The sequence below is a fragment of the Oncorhynchus nerka genome, linkage group LG24 (assembly GCF_034236695.1).
Source record: "Oncorhynchus nerka isolate Pitt River linkage group LG24, Oner_Uvic_2.0, whole genome shotgun sequence".
Classification (NCBI taxonomy): Eukaryota; Metazoa; Chordata; class Actinopteri; order Salmoniformes; family Salmonidae; genus Oncorhynchus; species Oncorhynchus nerka.
The window spans coordinates 86849971-86870707 of NC_088419.1; the positions used below are offsets into that span (position 1 = coordinate 86849971).

Here is a 20737-nt window from a genome sequence, read left to right on the forward strand (position 1 = left end):
GACAAACGCTTCTTGTAGCCCTCAGTGAGCTTGCTGCACCTTTCTACTGGCAACTTCGCCACTTTTCAGTAGCAAATTGCTCTAATTCTTCAATGTTTAAAGGTTTGCCCTCCACCAACTGCTGTTTTCAGATCTCGCTATAGGTATTGTATGTGATTCAGATCTGGACTCTTCACTGGCTACTCCAGAACAGTCCAGCGTTTCTTCTTGAACCATTCCTGGGTGCCTTTTGACGTGTGTTTGGGGTCATTGTCCTGCTGGCAGACCCACAACCTTCAATGAAGACCCAGTTTTTGGACACCGGTTTGAACATTGGAGGCAGCAAATCTCCCCCATGTTTGATTGTAGGCAGAGGGTTCTTTACATTGAATGTTTCATTTGGTTGTCTGTAAACACAGCGCTGATCTGTGTTGCCAAAGAGCTCTAATTTTGTTTCATTAATCCACAGAACATTTTCCCCAGGATTCCAATGTTTACCAAGGACCAAATGAAACATTGAAAGAAAACAACAACCTCCAAAGGGGATCGATAGTGTTGTGGAGACACTTTGCTGCCTCTGGTCCTGGGGGCCTTGAATGTGTGCAAGACATCATGAAAACGCTTTCCTGTCCATGTCAAACAAAGCGTGCAGGTTAAATGCTTTTTTTCACACACACACACACACACACACAGACACGTCATTACCGGGACTCGGGACCCACAGTAGGGAGAGGAGGAATGTGCAAACTGTACAGAACGACGAAGCGAGAGAACGAGAACAGGACAATAACAGAGCAGTTTTTTTATCTGGTATTGGGTGGGATTCAGATGGCAGCTGGACAGCATTCCTACAGACCTCATCAGTGTGGCAGTTAGTATTTGTGTGTCTCTCTCTCAAGTCAATGTAAGGGGTTTTATTGGGAAACGTATGTTTACATTGCCAAAGCAAGGGAAATAGGTCAACAAAATTGAAATAAACAATAAAAAATTTACTGTAAAATAATTAAGACATTTCAAATGTCATTATGTCTACATAGTGTTGTCTCTCTCTCTCATCTTTACACAATTTCTCCCTCAATCTCTGCCTCACTCTTCCGTCTCTGCTCTTTCTGTCTCTCCATCCACCTGTCCCACATTTTCTGTGCCCCCTGCCCCCCTCTCTCTTTGTCCCTCTTTCCCCTACCTATCTCTGCGTGGACCTCTCTCCCCCTGCATCTCTCGATGTTCCACTTGTTTCTCATTATTTACAAACAACCCCCCTCATAAAGAGAGTAGGGGACAAAGAAAATACCACATTCATCATTTCAGCCCTTTTGTGTGTGCGTGTGTGTGTGTGGAGAGAGACTGCCGGTGTGAGTGTGCTCGACTGGCCTGGTGAGCCATGCCGGGACACAAATGTTTTTTGATGGGTAGATTAGATTGTGTGTAATCCCTAGGATTAGGGGTATTGAATAACGGAGCGCAGGGCCCTGGGCTTCCATTCTGCTGGAGGGCTGGACCATGGGATCATGTGTTGCGTGTGTTTGGGAGACAGTAAGGGGTCTTGTGTGTGTGTCAGTCACGCCTTGCTGTCGGGTGAGGCTGAGGTCATCATCAGGCAATTACTGCTTGACGACTGGACTGAATGTCGACAGTGTCAACAGTGATACCAACCCAAACACATACTAATACTCAGACCCACATGACCTGTATTCCCAGTCATGTGAAATCCATGGATTTAGGGTCTAATTAACATATTTCAATTGAATGATTTCCTTATATGAACTGTAACTCAGTAAAATCATTGAAATTGTTGCATGTTGCGTTTATATATTTTTTCAGTATAAGTTCTGCCTCTACAGACCTTCTCCAGCTGTTCCTGGGTCTTCCTGGTTTCCCTTTTCCCTGTGGGTTCCAGGATAGAGCTTGTCTGGTCGTGTTGGTGGGTGGTTTTCTGAAGGTGGTCCCGATCCATCCCCGTTTCCTGAGTTTTATTTGAGTGTATATACATACACACACACACACTTACTGTACATACTCATACAAACACACCTTGAACAAACAAAACAAGTTCAAATCAGACTATTATCTCAGTGATATAAATGAATGATGAGTGCACAACTTATGCCATTAATTTATGCAGAGAAAAGTACCAAAAGAGTCTAGTTCTCTCTCTCTCTCTCTCAGGGTTATTCCAGAAGAGTTCTGTGGCTAAGCTCCCCATCTCTCTGCTTTGTGACTCTGGAGTGTGTCAGTGACCAGATTGACATGAACACATTATTCCGGAGAGTAGCTCATATCCTGTTTAAGGTCTTATTCAGTATAAATTGTTAACATACACGTTTGATATATCGCTCACGAGAGTCCATGTATCCATGAATAAACAGAATATTCCTCATTTAAATTAATATGGGTTGAATGGAATAGTAACTGAAATCTGGACACTGACTGTAGGCCGATATAATATGAATTCCTGCAGAATTATGCATTTCTTGCAGTAAAATTAAAATAACACATTTTAATTTTGGCTCAGAAACAGAAGTGGAGAAATATGATTTCTTTCAGCATCTCTTGAGAAAATGCAAGTGTAATATGTTATCTTTGACACTGATATGCATGCAGACAGTATTTGAACCAAATAAAATATGCGCCCCAGACGAACTGAAGTATTATCAGAAACGTGCTTCAACGTGTTTCATCATTTTCTCAGCTTTTCTTAATGTTTACAGAACAACGAGAACAACATTTTAAATAGAACCATAAGGAAACCTGTAGGAAACGTTATGCTGAAGTACTGAAATTCCCACAGAAGAACACTGTTTGTCACGATCGTCATAATAACTGGACCAAAGCGCAGCGTGATCTGGTTCGAAATCTTCTATTACTATGTGAAACTCAAAACAAAATAAATAAACGAACAAACGAAACGTGACGAAAATGCAGTGCTCACATGCACTACACAAAAACAAGATCCCACAAAGCACAAAGGGGCAATGGCTACCTAAATATGATACCCAATCAGAGACAACGATAAACAGCTACCTCTGATTGGGACCCATACCAAGCCAACATAGAAATATAATTACCTAGATGACCCACCCTAGTCACACCCCGACCTAACCAACATAGAGAATAAAAAGCTCTATGGTCAGGGCGTGACACTGTTTCTTAATGTTCTCTGAACTATTTAAGAATGTTCCCAATGTAAAACCAGTTGGAGAACGTTCCTAGAACATTACCAAAATTGAAATTAAACTTAACCATGCTAGAACTTTTAGGAAACGTTCTGTTAATTAAAGTAATGAAATACTAAGAAAACTTGTCAAGTTCCTTAAATGGGCTGAGAATGTTCCAAAGCCAAGCAACTCTCCTGCACCATTCCCAAAAAGTTGTGGGAAGGTTGTATGCAAAATAACCATAGGACAGCCACGTTCTAACCAAACTCTAAGAAACATATGGTTCTCAAAACGTTATGTGCTAGCTGGAATTGTTTAGCTGGTTTGAAGCTTGGTATTGAATGGGGCTTATCTCTCATAAAAACTTGAAGAGGAGCAGTTAATCTCTCGTCAACTCTCAACCAGGAACGACTGGCATGCATGTTGTTGATGTTAGTTCTGTACTCCCTGTTCACCCACAACTGCGTGGCCATTCACGCCTCCAACTCAATTATCAAGTTTGCAGACGACACAACAGTAGTGGGCTTGATCACTAACAATGACGAGCCAGCCTACAGGGAGGACGTGAGGGCACTCAAGAGTGTAGTATCAGAAAACAACCTCTCACTCAATGTCAACCAAACAAAGGAGATGATCGTGGACTTCAGGAAACAGCAGAGGGAGCACCCCCCTATACACATCAAAGGGACAGCAGTTGAGAAGGTGGAAAGTTTTATGTTCCTGGGCATACACATCACAGACAAACTGAAATGGTCCACCCACACAGACAGTGTGGTGAAGAAGGCGCAACAGTACCTCGGCTACCTCAGGAGGCTGTAGAAATTTGGCACGTCACTCAAAACCCTGACAAACCTTTACAGATGCACAATCGAGTGCATCCTGTTGTGCTGTATCACAGCCTGATACGGCAACTGCACCGCCCTCAACTGCAAGGCTCTCTAGAGGGTGGTGCGGTCTGCACAACGAATTACCAGGGGGACACTACCTGCCCTCCATGACACCTACAGCACCCGATGTCACAGGAAGGCCAAAAAGCAACTGTCCATCAGTGTTGAGAGAGAGAGAGAATTGCTACTCATCACTACTAATTGGGATGTTTCACTACTGGTGAACACTACATATTTCCTAATCAAATCAGTACATAATTCTCCCTTAATGACCACTGTGTAACTACTGAGCTTTCGGGTATCTATTACCTAAAACCAACACAATTCCAACATGTTAACTATTGAATTACTACGTAATGCCTACACATTATTGCCTGTTCAATCCCAATAGAATTACTGTGGCCATTTGTGTGTGTGGTGTTGTCACTACTGATCACTATGGGTCGCGGGTCCCATATGTGGTCACCTGATTTGAAAATGGGGTCAAATAAAATCTAATTTCATTGTTCACATTCCTTGTGTTTATCAGATGTTATTGCGGGTGTAGCTAAATGCTTGTGCTTCTAGCTTCAACAGTGCAGAAGTATCTAAGTAATATCTAACAGTTTCACAACATATACCGCAAAATACACGTAAATCTAAGTAAGGAATGGATTAAGAATATATATACATACAGTGGGGAGAACAAGTATTTGATACACTGCCGATTTTGCAGGTTTTCCTACTTACAAAGCAGAGAGCCGGAATTCTTACTGGTTGGTAGGTGATCAAATACTTATGTCATGCAATAAAATGCAAATGAATTACTTAAAAATCATAAAATGTGATTTTCTGGATTTTTGTTTTAGATTCCGTCTCTCACAGTTGAAGTGTACCTATGATAACAATTACAGACCTCTACATGCTTTGTAAGTAGGAAAACCTGCAAAATCAGCAGTGTATCAAATACTTGTATATGTCAGAGAACCATTGGACTAAGATACAGTGGCATACTATAGAGTACAGTACATACATATGTATACATAGTATAGAGTACAGTATATACATATGTATACATAGTATAGAGTACAGTACATACATATGTATACATAGTATAGAGTACAGTATATACATATGTATACATAGTATAGAGTACAGTACATACATATGTATACATAGTATAGAGTACAGTACATACATATGTATACATAGTATAGAGTACAGTATATACATATGTATACATAGTATAGAGTACAGTACATACATATGAGATGGGTGATGCAAAATATACACACAATTAAAGTGGCGAAGATACCGTAGAATAGTATAGAGTACAGAACATACATATGAGATGAGTAATGCTAGATACGGATACATTAGTAAAGTGGCTAGTGTTTCATTTCCTTAAAGTGGCCAGTGATTCCTAATCTATGTTTTTAGGCAGCAGCCTCCGATGTGCTGGAGATGGCTGTTTAACAGTCAGTGGTGTAGTATAGAATACAATACAGTATATACATATGAAATCGGTGATGCCATATGTATAGGATAGGGAGGGGTGTGCTCCCTCTGTTGTTTCCTGAAGTCTACTATCATCGCAGGAGAAACTCTAAAATGAAATAAAAATAATTGTGTTTAGTTCATAGAACCGAAGTCACTCTGAGCTTTGTTGGAATGCAATCACACCAAGTCCTCTTTCGTCAAATGGGGGTTTGTTAAATCATGGAAAACCTTCTGTAAATAGAGAATGGGAAGCTAAAGGTATTTATGGACTGATATGTTTGATGACAACAATACGAGATCATTTGAACAACTCAGAAATGAATGAAATCTACCCAATAAAGACTTCCTACTCACAAATAAGGCAAACATTTTCTGAATTCCTGAATTGGAAAGGTTTCAAGTTTGAATGTCACATGTGCAAGTACAGTTCCTTTCTTGCAAACTCAAAACCCAACAATGCAATAATCAATAACAATGTAATACTAGAAGAAAAATAAACACAGGAAATAAGAAAAAATATGAAGAACACAATAAGTAGGTAAGTAAGCATACTATATACAGGGTCAGAAAACAAGCTTATTGAAATGTTTCAGTCCAAAAGTCATATAGCTAAAATCTGTAATAACTCCAGATATTTTGTATGCCAAGGTGTACAAGAGAATGATTTGGGTGTGCACCTCTCTCCTGAAACATACCTGGAAAAAACTTGTATGGTGTTCAAATTGGTCGGAATAAATTAAACAGTTTTACATTTCTGCATAGAGTATATCTGGGGCGGCAGGGTAGCCTAGTGGTTAGAGCGTTGGACTAGTAACTGGAAGGTTGCAAGTTCAAACCCCCGAGCTGACAAGGTACAAATCTGTTGTTCTGCCCCTGAACAGGCAGTTAACCCACTGTTCCGTCATTGAAAATAAGAATTTGTTCTTAACTGACTTGACTAGTTAAATAAAGGTTAAATAAATAATGACCACTAGGACATTGAAACTCATGCAACCTTCTCTGTCTGACAAATGTCGGCACTGTAGTGGGGGAAATGGCCAATGGATACATATGATCTGGAATTGACCTAAATGAATCCGATACTGGTCCATGGTATTGAAATCAGTTTCAGCCACTAATGGAATATCATCCCCTTTGGACCCAGTCTATTGAATCATCTGGGAAACTTTAAAGGAAGTGAAGTGTAATAATATAAGTGAATAAATAATAATAAGTGAAAAATCTTGTGTGTATGAATCTCCCTTGTGAGTATGTGTGCTACACGTCTCCTTGTACTAAACTGGAAGAACATTGATGTTGTTTCAGAGGAAATGTGGATAACAACTTACCTTGACACACTGATGTTGGAAAACCTATCCTGTAATTTGAAACACGTTTATTTACCTGGTGAAATGCAATGATGAAATGCAATAACATTCTGATTACTGATGTCCACCTCTTCCAATGACAGAGGGTTGATGTGTTGATGCCTGAGACCTGGACATGGATCGGTCTTGGGCCAGGAAGCACTCTGCCCACCTCTTCCAATGTGTTGATGCCTGAGACCTGGACATGGATCGGTCTTGGGCCAGGAAGCACTCTGCCCACCTCTTCCAATGACAGAGGGTTGATGTGTTGATGCCTGAGACCTGGACGTGGATCGGTCTTGGGCCAGGAAGCACTCTGCCCACCTCTTCCAATGACAGAGGGTTGATGTGTTGATGCCTGAGACCTGGACGTGGATCGGTCTTGGGCCAGGAAGCACTCTGCCCACCTCTTCCAATGACAGAGGGTTGATGTGTTGATGCCTGAGACCTGGACGTGGATCGGTCTTGGGCCAGGAAGCACACTGCCCACCTCTTCCAATGACAGAGGGTTGATGTGTTGATGCCTGAGACCTGGACGTGGATCGGTCTTGGGCCAGGAAGCACTCTGCCCACCTCTTCCAATGACAGAGGGTTGATGTGTTGATGCCTGAGACCTGGACGTGGATCGGTCTTGGGCCAGGAAGCACTCTGCCCACCTCTTCCAATGACAGAGGGTTGATGTGTTGATGCCTGAGACCTGGACGTGGATCGGTCTTGGGCCAGGAAGCACTCTGCCCACCTCTTCCCATGACAGAGGGTTGATGTGTTGATGCCTGAGACCTGGACGTGGATCGGTCTTGGGCCAGGAAGCACTCTGCCCACCTCTTCCAATGACAGAGGGTTGATGTGTTGATGCCTGAGACCTGGACGTGGATCGGTCTTGGGCCAGGAAGCACTCTGCCCACCTCTTCCAATGACAGAGGGTTGATGTGTTGATGCCTGAGACCTGGACATGGATCGGTCTTGGGCCAGGAATCACTCTGCCCACCTCTTCCAATGACAGAGGCTTGATGTGTTGATGCCTGAGACCTGGACGTGGATCGGTCTTGGGCCAGGAAGCACTCTGCCCACCTCTTCCAATGACAGAGGGTTGATGTGTTGATGCCTGAGACCTGGACGTGGATCGGTCTTGGGCCAGGAAGCACTCTCACTGGAAACCCTGTATGAACATGTACATTATGTCAATATTAGGAAATACACACTTTCTTCCCATATCTAGGATGTTGATATTATGATCTACGAGAACATATGAACTGTTTTTGTTTTCTAAGGTGACATATTTATTGAATTTGTTGACAATAGAGCTGGAGAAATCCAATAAAAATCTACGTGAAAAGAAACAGGGGTTATGTCAGTGATCTCAAGTTGCCACTAGATGTGTTTGTAATAAACAGAGCAGTTTCTGTTTTCTTCGCTGAAAGATAAGACTCTCAGGAACACGTATGTGTCTTCTGTTTCCCACTACAATACCCACAAGCCGCATTAGAACAGAGTGGATGAGACCAGATACTAAATCAGACTGAGGGAAAAAGAACATCACCAATTCTATTATTTTCTACAGTGGCTGGGCCACTCTGAAATGTCCTAAGACCTTTCTGATGCATTTCAGTCACTTCTAACCACACTTTCTTCAGATTGAAGTACTTTCAAAAGTACTGTCAGACTGTTTTGTAATAGAATCAATTTAAAAAGTAGACATTGGCTGTTGATTACATCATTTTGTGGGGTCACAAATGTTGATATCAAAATGGGGTCCTGGCCCAAAACAGTTTGGGAACCTTTGACCTACTGCGTCACTCCTAGACTAGCGCACATGTTATTTCCTCAAATTTCTAACTGTAGTTATATCATCAAACAGTAAAATAATAAACTTATACAAACGTAATGTTAATCCCAATGAGGCCTTGACTCAACTATCTTCAGATCCTCTTTTTTTTGTCGCAGCCACACTTCTCCACCATGTAACCTTCTAGAAAATGAAGTCATGCTCAAGCGACAGCCATTATCAATAATCTGCTAACAGAGGTCACATAAGACAACACAGAAAAACATTTAATAAACCATTTGAATCTTACCAACAATGGCCTCCAGTCTTTTTATGTCGAGGGCCTCCTTGGCAACATGTCGAAAGTCATACAGTAAGTAGAATGGGTACCTATACCAATATGAACATAATGTACATTTGCATACAAACACACATACTTATTAGCTAGCATGACGAAGACAGAGGATACATAGCTACATTTCAGTGGGGATAGCAAACAGCTAGGCTAAACGCAATAGTGTTTTGGCTAGCAATCTTTTTGATCTGGTAAAAGTGATATAAATGGCTAAACAACAACATGAAAATATTCATAAAACTTAAAGGAAAGTTAAGCTTACAGATGGTGCCAGCATACGAGCTATGAAAGGCAGGATGACGATTGATGGAAGGTGATTACATTCGGGATTGTCAAAAACAGTAGCTAGCTAACAACAACCAACTACTTTCAGCTTTGTTTTCTTCTGCGGTTGCGAAAAGACGGTGTAGTCTGGCTATAGTTTTGTGACTACTTACAGTGCATACGGAAAGTATTCAGACCACTTGACTTTTTCCACATTTTGTTACGTTACAGTGTCACGACTTCCGCCGAAGTCGGTCCCTCTCCTTGTTTGGGCGACGTTCGGCGGTCAACATCGCCGATCCACCTTTCATTTTCCATTTGTTTTGTCTTGTCTTCCCACACACCTGGTTTCAATTCCATCATTACATGTTGTGTATTTAACCGCCTGTTCCCCCCATGTCCTTGTCTGGTATTGTTTATTGTAGTGCTTGTGCACGTTATGCTGGTGTGTACAGGGTTTTGTCCTGTAGTGCTTGTGCACGTTATGCTGGTGTGTACAGGGTTTTGTCCTGTAGTGCTTGTGCACGTTATGCTGGTGTGTACAGGGTTTTGTCCTGTAGTGTTTACTGTAGTGCTTGTGCACGTTATGCTGGTGTGTACAGGGTTTTGTCCTGTAGTGCTTGTGCACGTTATGCTGGTGTGTACAGGGTTTTGTCCTGTAGTGCTTGTGCACGTTATGCTGGTGTGTACAGGGTTTTGTCCTGTAGTGTTTACTGTAGTGCTTGTGCACGTTATGCTGGTGTGTACAGGGTTTTGTTTACCCATTGTATTTGTTGTTCTGTTAATGGTGGTTTTATTTATTCAACTGCACCGTTGTAAATCAGTTTTTGCTCTCCTGCGCCTGACTTCTCTGCCGCCAGTACGCACCCTCTACATACAGCCTTATTCTAAAATGTATTAAATGGTTTTTTCCCCCCCATCAATCACACAATAGCCCATAATGACGAAACAAAAACGAATTTCTATAAATGTTTGCAAATTGATTTGAAGAAAAAACAAATGAAATATGACATTTACATAAGTATTCAGACCCTTTACTCAGTACTTTTTTGAAGCACCTTTGGCAGCGATTACAGCCTCGATGCTTCTTGGATATGACGCTACAAGCTCTGTCAGGTTGGATGGGGAGCGTCACTGCACGTGGCACTTGGCATTCAGGCCAAAGAGTTCAATCTTAGTTTCATCAGACCAGAGAATCTTGTTTCTCATGCTCTGAGAGTCTTTAGGTGCCTTTTGGCAAACTCCAAGCAGGCTGTCATGTGCCTTTTACTGAGGAGAGGCTTCCGTCTGGCCAATCTACCATAAAGGCCTGATTGGTGGAGTGATGCAGAGATGATTGTCCTTCTGGGTGGTTCTCCCTTCTCCACAGAGGAACTCTGGAGCTCTACCATCAGGTCCTTGGTCACCTCCCTGACCAAGCCCCTTCTCCCCCCATTGCTCAGTTTGGCCGGGAGGCCAGCTCTAGGAAGAGTCTGGGTTGTTCCAAACTTCTTTCATTTAAGAATGATGGAGGCAAATCTGTCTTTGGGGACCTTCAATGCTGCAAAAATGTTTTGTTACCCTTCTCCAGATCTGTGCCTTGACACAATCCTGTCTCGGAGCTCTACAGACAACTCCTTCGACCTCATGGCTTGGTTTGTGGGACCTTATATAGACAGGTGTGTGCCTTTCCAAATCATGTAAATTATTTTAATTTACCACAGGTGGACTCCAGTCTAGATATAGAAACATCTCAAGGATGATCAATGGAAGCAGGATCCACCTGAGCTTAATTTCGAGTCTCATAGCAAAGGGTCTGAATACTTATGTAAATAAGCTATTTAAGTTTTTTACTTTTAATACATTAACAAAAAAATTCTAAAAACCTGTTTTCTCTTTGTCTTTATGGGGTATTGTGTTTAGATTGATGAGGAACAACATTGATTTAATCCATTTTAGATTAAGGCTGTAACGTAACAAAATGTGGAAAAAGTCAAGGGGTCTGAATACTTTCCGAGGGCACTGTATATACTACCAACATCAAGTAGTAAAAATCTCTACCTGATTATTACTGGAAACACTACAGTTTTAGGAACACATGCATTTCGCTACACCTACAATAATGCCTGCTAAATATGTGTATGTGACCAGTAACATTTGATTCGATTTTTACTCTACTTGTGTATCTGGAGTACTGCAGAAACAACACATTTACTACACAATCCCTACAAGTCTCTACATAGTCACTACTGCACGAATGGGTTTTGTGTAATAATTCAGTAGTACTTTTCCATGAAGGCAGGCGACCGTGAGGAGGTGAATGTTTCTTGGCCCGACATTGGAAACAGAAGCAGGCTACTTATTGTCCATTTTCTCTCTGTGACTCCTGCTTCTCCTCTCTCCGGTTTCCTTTCCTTCATCCCTTTGTGCTGGTTTTGGCCACAGTCGAGTAGTCTGTACAGTTGGTGTCTAAAAACAACAGTTGTGTGACTTGGAACTGCACGTGCCTTAAGGCTAGTTACCTAAGAAATGGTATGTTGTGCAATCAAAGGCTTGTTTATTTGGTTTGGATCACTAATATTCTTATCCAACCATCTTCTGGCAAGCTTCACCATGAAAAACCACCAGACCAGATCCAGTCTGACTGCCTCTTACACAGGCCTGGCTCTGTCCAGGGTGGCTTAGAGAGAGAGTTAGAACTTGAAGTATTCCAAAGACAAGCACTGAGAGTGAACTGGATAAGCCAAGATAGTTGAAGTTACACTGTAGGATAAGGTTCAAACTTTTAGTGGCATCTAGTAGCTTTCCAAGGATTAGTGATGTGGTGGATTGACTGATGGCTGAGACAGTGACATCGCTTGCCTGCATTACCTTAGAGGAATTGCACTGAAATTCTCCTCATGTCAGGGAGCCATTGTTAAACATGTACAATATGTAAGAAAAGAACAAACTCTTAGCTGTCTGGAATAAACATGTTACATGTTCTCTCTCTCTCCCTCTCCCCCCCTCTCTCTCTATCTCCCCCCCGCTCTCTCTCTCTCTCTCTCTCTCTCTCTCTCCCCCCCCTCTCTCTCTCTCTCTCTCCCTCTCCCCCCTCTCCCCCCCTCTCTCTCTCCCCCCCTCTCTCTCCCCCTCTCTCTCTCTCTCTCTATCTCTCTCCTTCTCCCCCCTCTCTCTCTCTCTCTCTCTCTCTCTCTCTCTCTCCCTCTCTCTGTGTGTAATTAAGAAATTGCTTGAATTACCCTATGTCTTGTGTAATATATTTACTTATTTATTTTATTTAACCTTTATTTAACTAGGCAAGTCAGTTAAGATCAAAGTCTTATTTACAAAGACGGCCTACCAAAAGACAAAGGGCCTCCTGCGGGGACAGGGGGCTGGGATAACATTATATATATAGGACAAAACACACATCACGACAACAGAGACAACACTACATAAAGAGAGACCTAAGACAACAACACAGCATGGTAGCAACACAACATGGTGCAAACATGATTGGGCACAGACAACAGCACAAAGGGAAAGAAAGTAGAGACAACACAACACTACATAAAGAGAGACCTAAGACAACAACACAACATGGTAGCAACACAACATGGTAGCAACACAACATGGTGCAAACATTATTGGGCACAGACAACAGCACAAAGGGAAAGTAGAGACAACCATCCATCACGCAAAACAGCCACAATTGTCAGTAAGTGTCCATGATTGAGTCTTTGAATTAAGAGATTGAGATAAAACTGTCTAGTTTGAGTGTTTGTCGCTAGCTGCAGCGAACTGAAAAGAGGAGCGGCCCAGGGAGGTGTGTGCTTTGGGGACCTTTAACAGAATGTGACTGGCAGAACGGGTGTTGTATGTGGAGGATGAGGACTGCAGTAGATATCTCAGATAGGGGGGAGTGAGGCCTAAGAGGGCCCACTGGCATCAACCAGTGGGTCTTGCGACGGGTATACAGAGACGACCAGTTTACAGAGGAGTGTAGAGTGCAGTGATGTGTCCTATAAGGAGCATTAGTGGCAAATCTGATCGCCGAATGGTAAAGAACATCTAGCCGCTCCAGAGCACCCTTACCTGCTGATCTATAAATGATGTGTCTGTAATCTAGCATGGGTAGGATGGTCATCTGAATCAGGGTTAGTTTGGCAGCTGGGGTGAAAGAGGAGTGATTACAATAGAGGAAACCAAGTCTAGATTTAACTTTAGCCTGCAGCTTTGATATGGTGCTGAGAGATATAGAATATAGTATTCCTGGTTGTTGTTCTGCTTGGATGCTTTCCATAGCATGTGTTATGTCATGCCATGTATACAGCTGATTTGCATTTTTCTAAGTTTGTTTATCATGCAAAATGGTCGTTCACAGGCAGTAGCTCTAACATTATTTGAATGCATGTGTCTGGGTTTGTGTGGTTTGGGCTCCTATTTGAATCTTTCCATGAGGTTCTATGTCCCAGAATGTCAATTCTGTGGACAATTGACCCCCGCCCCCCCTTATTTTTCTCTCTTGCCCTTCAATTATTTTTTCTCTCTCTTCCCCCCCTTCTCTGTAGTAGATAAGTAGCCTATCACATGTGCTTGCTTAGCTCCAGCCAATCCCTCACCACATGTTTTGAGGTTCGACACCAGTCTCAATATTCTAATTGTCAATGACCCTGCCTTTCTTCCTGATTTTTCAGGCTGATTCCATTCAGAGTGCATCAGCCACAAGCATCCCCATGATCAATACTTAGCCACCCTGAACACTGCGGTGAGAATAACAAATGACACTGGCTCCCCCTGGTGTCCAGACATCTGAACTCCTATTCGACGTTGACCCATCATGGTCAATACAAAGGCATTGGTTGCCCATATCTAGATGCATTTGATGAAACCCAATATATTTGTTTGTGAAAATGTTATGATCCTCTCTATTGCTCTCTCTTAGGGCGTGTGAGAGGTGTGTGAAAAGGTGTGTGAGAGGTGTGTGAAAAGGTGTGTGAGAGGTGTGTGAAAAGGTGTGTGAGAGGTGTGTGAGAGGTGTGTGAAAAGGTGTGTGAGGGGTGTGTGAAAAGGTGTGTGAGATGTGTGTGAGAGGTGTGTGAAAAGGTGTGTGAGAGGTGTGTGAGGTGTGTGAGAGGTGTATGAGAGGTGTGTGAAAAGGTGTGTGAGAGGTGTGTGAGAGGTGTGTGAAAAGGTGTGTGAGAGGTGTGTGAAAAGGTGTGTGAAAAGGAGTGAGTTCTTGTCGGTGGGAAAAGCGCTACTTCCTCGATACAGTCAGTCGTCAGATGAAAGCAGATCTATTTGCAGATATCTCCAACCAGCTGGTAGTCTGTGATCTCCTCAGAGCCTGACAAAAAAACATGCATCAGGATTTTTTTTATGATGTTCATTTGTTTTATGTGCCATTAATCAACATTCATATTATATCATAAACAATTGCCAGTAGCAATACTGCACATCTCAGCAGCATCTTCTGAAGGATTGCTTTTGGGGCGGCAGAGGAAAACAAATGTAGCACAACTAAAGAATCCCTCGTAGGCCTACTATATCCCGCTGAATTCCTCAGTCTTGACAGAGGAAGCAGGTCATTATGTGCAACTGCCTTAAGCCTTTAGACTGACTCAGTCTGCTTTGTACTATCACGTTAAGCCCCCAGGTCACGGTTTCATTTAGTTCTGTGGGTTCAGTGAGGGGAGAAGAGTCTGAGTTAGTAGTAGCAGAGTGGTAATGATCCCTGGAATGTGTGGCTATAGATTAAGCCCATGTTTAAACATGAGGTTTAGAAGACACAGTCAATCTACTAATTACATTTGTTTCAGTCTGTATTCTGCCTAAGTGAAATTAGCATTCTACAACAATAGATTTCTTATTTTAATATGTTCAGTTGAAGATCAACTAATCAGTGTAATGGGGCTATGCATGTCCCTTGCACAATATGTATCCTGAAGACTGTGTAGGCCTTTGCAAGTGACTTGGTCTCCTTGACCATTTTTATGAAAAATGTGCATGAAACACTCTGTCCATGGCAGCTCACTGAGCTGTGAAATTGGCCAAGTTGTCTATCTCCGTCCTCTGCTCTGATCTCTTCTCTCTCCTCCTCCCCTCCTCCCGTCTCTCCTCCTCCCTCCCTCCCCCTCCTCCAGTCTCCCCTCCTCCAGTCTCTCCCCTCCTCCAGTCTCTCCCCTCCCTCCCTCCCTCCTCCAGTCTCTCCTCCTCCCTCCCTCCCTCCTCCAGTCTCTCCTCCTCCTCCTCCCTCCCTCCCTCCTCCCTTCCTTGTCATTCCACTGCCCCAGTAAATCCCCGGGGCTCTAATTTAAGCCACTTGTCTATATCTTACAATGTGTATTAAGTCCCTTCCTGGCCCTGTGTGGCACCTTCCGGCCCCACAAACCACCACCTGTCCTCACAAACCCCCACATGTCCTCACATACCACCACCTGTCCTCACAAACCACCACCTGTCCTCACAAACCCCCACTTGTCCTCACATACCACCACCTGTCCTCACAAACCACCACCTGTCCTCACAAACCATCACCTGTCCTCACAAACCCTACCTGTCCTCACAAACCACCACCTGTCCTCACAAACCACCACCTGTCCTCACAAACCACCACCTGTCCTCATAAACCACCTCCTGTCCTCACATACCACCACCTGTCCTCACAAACCACCACCTGTCCTCACATACCACCACCTGTCCTCACAAACCACCACCTGTCCTCACATACCACCACCTGTCCTCACAAACCACCACCTGTCCTCACATACCACCACCTGTCCTCACAAACCAACACCTGTCCTCACAAACCACCACCTGTCCTCACAAACCCTGACCTGTCCTCACATACCACCACCTGTCCTCACAAACCACTACCTGTCCTCACATACCACCAGCTGTCCTCACAAACCACCACCTGTCCTCACATACTGCCGTTGTCCTGACACTTCCTGGACAGACCGACAGGAAGACAGGCAAACAGGCAGACAGACAGATAGATATACAGAAAGACCGACCGAAAGACAGAATTGTCAATGTGCTGGAGATTGTGTCTTACAAACCGCGGTGAGGGGTTAACTTCAAGAGCTCTGTTGTGATGACCCTAAACTCGCCTGGTAGGCTACATACAGTATAGTGGAGCCAGGAGTCCAAATTGTTAATTATTTCCTGTCCTCAGCTCTAGATGGCGCAAGTGGAGCAAGTAGTCTAACAATGAAACAGAATCGGTATGTCACTTCCTTGCCTATTGGTCTAAATAAGAAACATTTAAGGCACAGTCTGTAATTTCTTCATCTGACCCTACCACTTTGTTTGGCAAGCTGAGGAAGTGGTTGGGGACATTTTAATTAGGTTGTGAGAACAGTGTGGGTACATCATAAGAGACAAAACACAAAATATCCTCTGTTGTGATGACATTGATGCAATGTTTAAGTTAGATTGCACAGGACCTTCTTCTAATGTTCTAAGAAAGATGACAAAACACCTGTTCTACGTTCTTTAAAGGTTCCCAGAACATTTAATTAAGTTATGGGAGTTGTCTGGGATGTTGCAAGAATATTCTTGCGATATTCACATATGTTGCACAGAACATTCCCACAACAATCCCAGTGGCATTGACTCACCCAGTGATGAAGATGAAGCCTGGGCTACACACCGGTGATGGCCAATGTCCTTGTGCCTATACCCTAGTTCAAGATAAACCACTTTGAAAAACAGTACTGTTTGCTCAGAATTTTACCTTCCAACAGGACAACGACCCTAAGCACACATCCACGACAATGCAGGAGTGGCTTCGGGACAAGGCTCTGAATGTCCTTGAGTGGCCCAGCCAGAACTCAGACTTAAACCTGATCGAACATCTCTGGAGAGACCTGAAAATATCTGTGCAGTGACGCCCCCCATCCAACCTGACAGAGTTTTAGATGATCTGCAGAGAAGAATGGGAGAAACTCCCCAGGTGTGCCAAGCTTGTAGCATCATACCCAAGAAGACTCGAGGCTGTAATCCCTGCAAAGGTGCTTCAACAAAGTACTGAGTAAAAGGTCTGAATACTTATGTAAATATGATATTTCAGCTTTTTAATTTTTTTTAAATAAATGTTCAAACATTTCTAATAACCTGTTTTTGCGTTGTCATTATGCGGTATTGTGATGTCATTATGGGGTATTGTGATGTCATTATGGGGTATTGTGATGTCATTGGGGCGGCAGGGTAGCCTCCCTCCCTGGACTAGTAACCGGAAGGTTGCAAGTTCAAATCCCCGAGCTGACATGTCCCCGAGCTATCGTTCTGCCCCTGAACAGGCAGTTAACCCACTGTTCCGAGGCCGTCATTGAAAATAAGAATTTGTTCTTAACTGACTTGCCTAGTTAAATAAAGATAACATAAAATTATGGGGTATTGTGTGTAGATTGTTGGGGGGAAATATTCAATCAATTGTAGAACAAGGCTGTAATGTAACAACATGTGGAAAAAAGTCAAGGGGTCTGAATACTTTCCTAATGACCTGTATGTGGATTATACTGTATGTCTATGGCCACAATGTAACAAGCTGTTATTTATTTGGCATGTGTGCTTCCCAAATTGTGGCCTTCCCAACTGGAGGCTTAGTGCATGTGATAAAACTGAATTCACAGCCATTTGTTAGATGTTATTGATCCGCTGTGGATAAATGATGCTCTCTGCTGATGTATTTTGAATTATTACATTTTTTGGATTTTATTTTTTAAAATTGATTTTGTCTAAATGATTGTAATTTATCAAGGGATGCTGCAGCACCTCCAGGACTCCTCCTTTCCACGGTTATTCCTGCATGGAGTGAAAATTACTGTTTTTTTGTAACATATTTCGAAACTATAGTCTAAATCAAATCAAATCAAATTTATTTATATAGCCCTTCGTACATCAGCTGATATCTCAAAGTGCTGTACATTGTTAGTTCACAAAGAATCCAATGACAATGAAAACATAGTCTAATTAATGGAATACAACCTTAGTTTGGGTTATGTTATGATCGAGTTAGGGTAAATTAATAAGCTGATTGTACATGTATACATACTATTGTGTTATCAATTCCATTTCATTCTGTTGGCCACAGTACTTTTTCCATGTAGGCCTACTATTTCAATATGAAACAAATGTGTTTCTCTTTGCATGTCTTGTCGCGTGTCTACTGTATAATTCAAGTATAGCCTACCGCTATGTCTTAATGCACAGGGTCCCATCCCAGGCAGGGTTCCCAAAACCCACTGCTCCAATCAGAAGGCAGCTATTCTGTAAGGAGTCAATTTGCCTTGAGCCTTTCTTCTCTTGAGAAGCTTTGAGAAGGGGACTTGCAGAGTTTGGACAAGAGCTCCCGACACCGCAGCTGAGCTGAGCTCCTTCAAACTTCAGAACAAGAGTGTGAGAAGCTCAGAAGGTCCAAAAGGGCGGTGGAGGTCACATTGAAGGGAGCGAGAGCATCTTTGACAGCATCTACACTTTTCCACCGTTTTTCTCCTTTAAACAAAAGGAAGACAATATTATCTTTTTCATCACTATCTTGTTACTGTTTTTAGCGAGCCAATGTCTCTCCCTTTACCTCAAGATTCATCCTGAGGTTCTGAGCGGAGACACAAACTATTACAACTTTGTTGGCGACAAGTCATAGACCGTTCGGTCTGAAAATGGGCATCAAGCGTGTGCCATTGTTGCTTGTGCAGGTACTTCTCCTGGTGGCTGTGTCCTCCGGGCAGAACACGGGGACCGAGGGGACAAAAGAGGAGATCCCAGAAGGAGCGTCCACCCTGGCGTTCGTCTTTGATGTCACCGGTTCCATGTACGATGATCTCGTGCAGGTTATTGAAGGGGCATCCAAGATTTTGGAGATGTCGCAGAGTAGAACAAAGAGACCCCTCTACAACTATGCATTGGTTCCTTTCCACGACCCGGGTAAGAAAAGCTGGGTTGATCTGCAATCATTAAAACATGTCATATAAATAAGAATGATTTATGATGTGTACAGGAAGAACATGCTCTCTCTGTCTCATCTGAATAACACCTTTCTCTTTGCAACTGTTTGCTGTGCAATGGCACTTTGGTTAATACTAACAATATCGTTGTGTATTTCATTTACACGCTTTTGTGAACCATTTTTTTACGCAACGAAGTATTTGCAATTCTCTGCTATTGTAAGTGGTACAATACAGCTGTTTTGTATGTGTACATATAGGCCTAGTCTAACCTACACGAATAGACCTGCTTTGGAACAAAAACAGACATCGTCGTCATAAACGTGAGAAATGTAATAGTTTACCCACACTCTGGGCTCTGAATGCGTAATGTCTTCACACGTCAGCGCAGGCGGCATCGGGTCACTGTCTCCCTGTCGCCGCATACAGATGTTCAGCTCCGCATTCACTATCATTAGCATTCCGTTTGAGTTAGTGTGTTTAGGGCGATTACCTTTCAGGCACAAAATCACACTGTAATGTGGCAGCCCTACCTTATGTTTACAGTGAAAAGTGTAAAAATTAGACACGGAAGAGGCCAGTGTCATGTAGTCAGAGGAATAGATGCGAGTTGACAGGGCATTGAACTCTGCACACATACTTCACACCAACTAATTGTCTATATGACATATCCATATATATTAGACACTTTTGGGGGGGATCCTAACACTGCATGAGGTTTTATTTTCCAAAAACAGAGGGCAAAGTGTGTTAGCGTATGTTTGAGTCTGTCATTATGAGCTGTGAATAGGGAGAACCATTCACTCATCTAGCTTGTACATGTCAACAAAAGCCGTTGTCAGGGACTTGTGTTGTGTGATGGGGGCCTTAGTGGGGGTGGGGGCTCAGTCAACAACACGGTGGCCAGCAAACAGTCCATAACGTGAGGGGCTGCTGTGAGTGCTTGGGTGAGAGCTTGTTAAAGACAGAAAGGGAGAGGAGGAAGCGAGAGAGACAAAGAGAGAGAGAGAAAGAGAGAGAGAGAGAGAGAGAGAGAGAGAGAGAGAGAGAAAGAAAGAAAGAAAGAAAGAAAGAAAGAAAGAAAGAAAGAAAGAAAGAAAGAAAGAAAGAAAGAAAGAAAGAAAGAAAGAGACAGACAGACAGACAGAGAGAGAGACAGAGAGAAAGGCAGAGAGAGCATTTTGTTTTCCAGACCTCTAATACACCAAACCTGGATCTGACATAGAAATTGTTTCTGGACCTTCTGTGCCAAATAGATTTTCCATCCTGCTATCCTCCTCTGAGAGCACAGGAATGTCTTTCAAGATGCACACACACAATATCTGGTTATCGTTTCAGAGCATCATCATCCTACTGTTACTAAACCAACCAACTGACAGAGAGGAGATAGAGAGAGAGAGAGAGAGAGAGAGAGAGAGAGAGAGAGAGAGAGAGAGAGAGAGAGAGATATAGAGAGGAGAGAGAGAGAGAGATAGAGAGGAGAGAGAGAGAGAGGAGAGAGAGAGGAAAAAGAAGCGAGAGAGGAGAGAGAATAGAGTTAGAGAGATAGATGAGAGAAAGAGTGAGAGAAGAGAGATAGAGAGAGAGAAAGAGGAG

General features: G+C 42.9%; 1 protein-coding gene across 3 annotated transcripts in view; it reads left to right on the forward strand.

The window, feature by feature from the left end:
• The first annotated feature begins 18513 nt into the window (after nt 1–18513).
• The window catches only part of hmcn1 (hemicentin 1), a 282581-nt gene continuing 280357 nt past the window's right edge, over nt 18514–20737 (forward strand). For all 3 annotated transcript variants that reach the window (XM_065009245.1, XM_065009247.1, XM_065009246.1), the window contains exon 1: nt 18514–19121. In XM_065009245.1, coding sequence (XP_064865317.1) covers nt 18857–19121 — 265 coding nt within the window. In that variant the 5' untranslated portion in view covers nt 18514–18856. The remainder of the gene's footprint in view (nt 19122–20737) is intronic.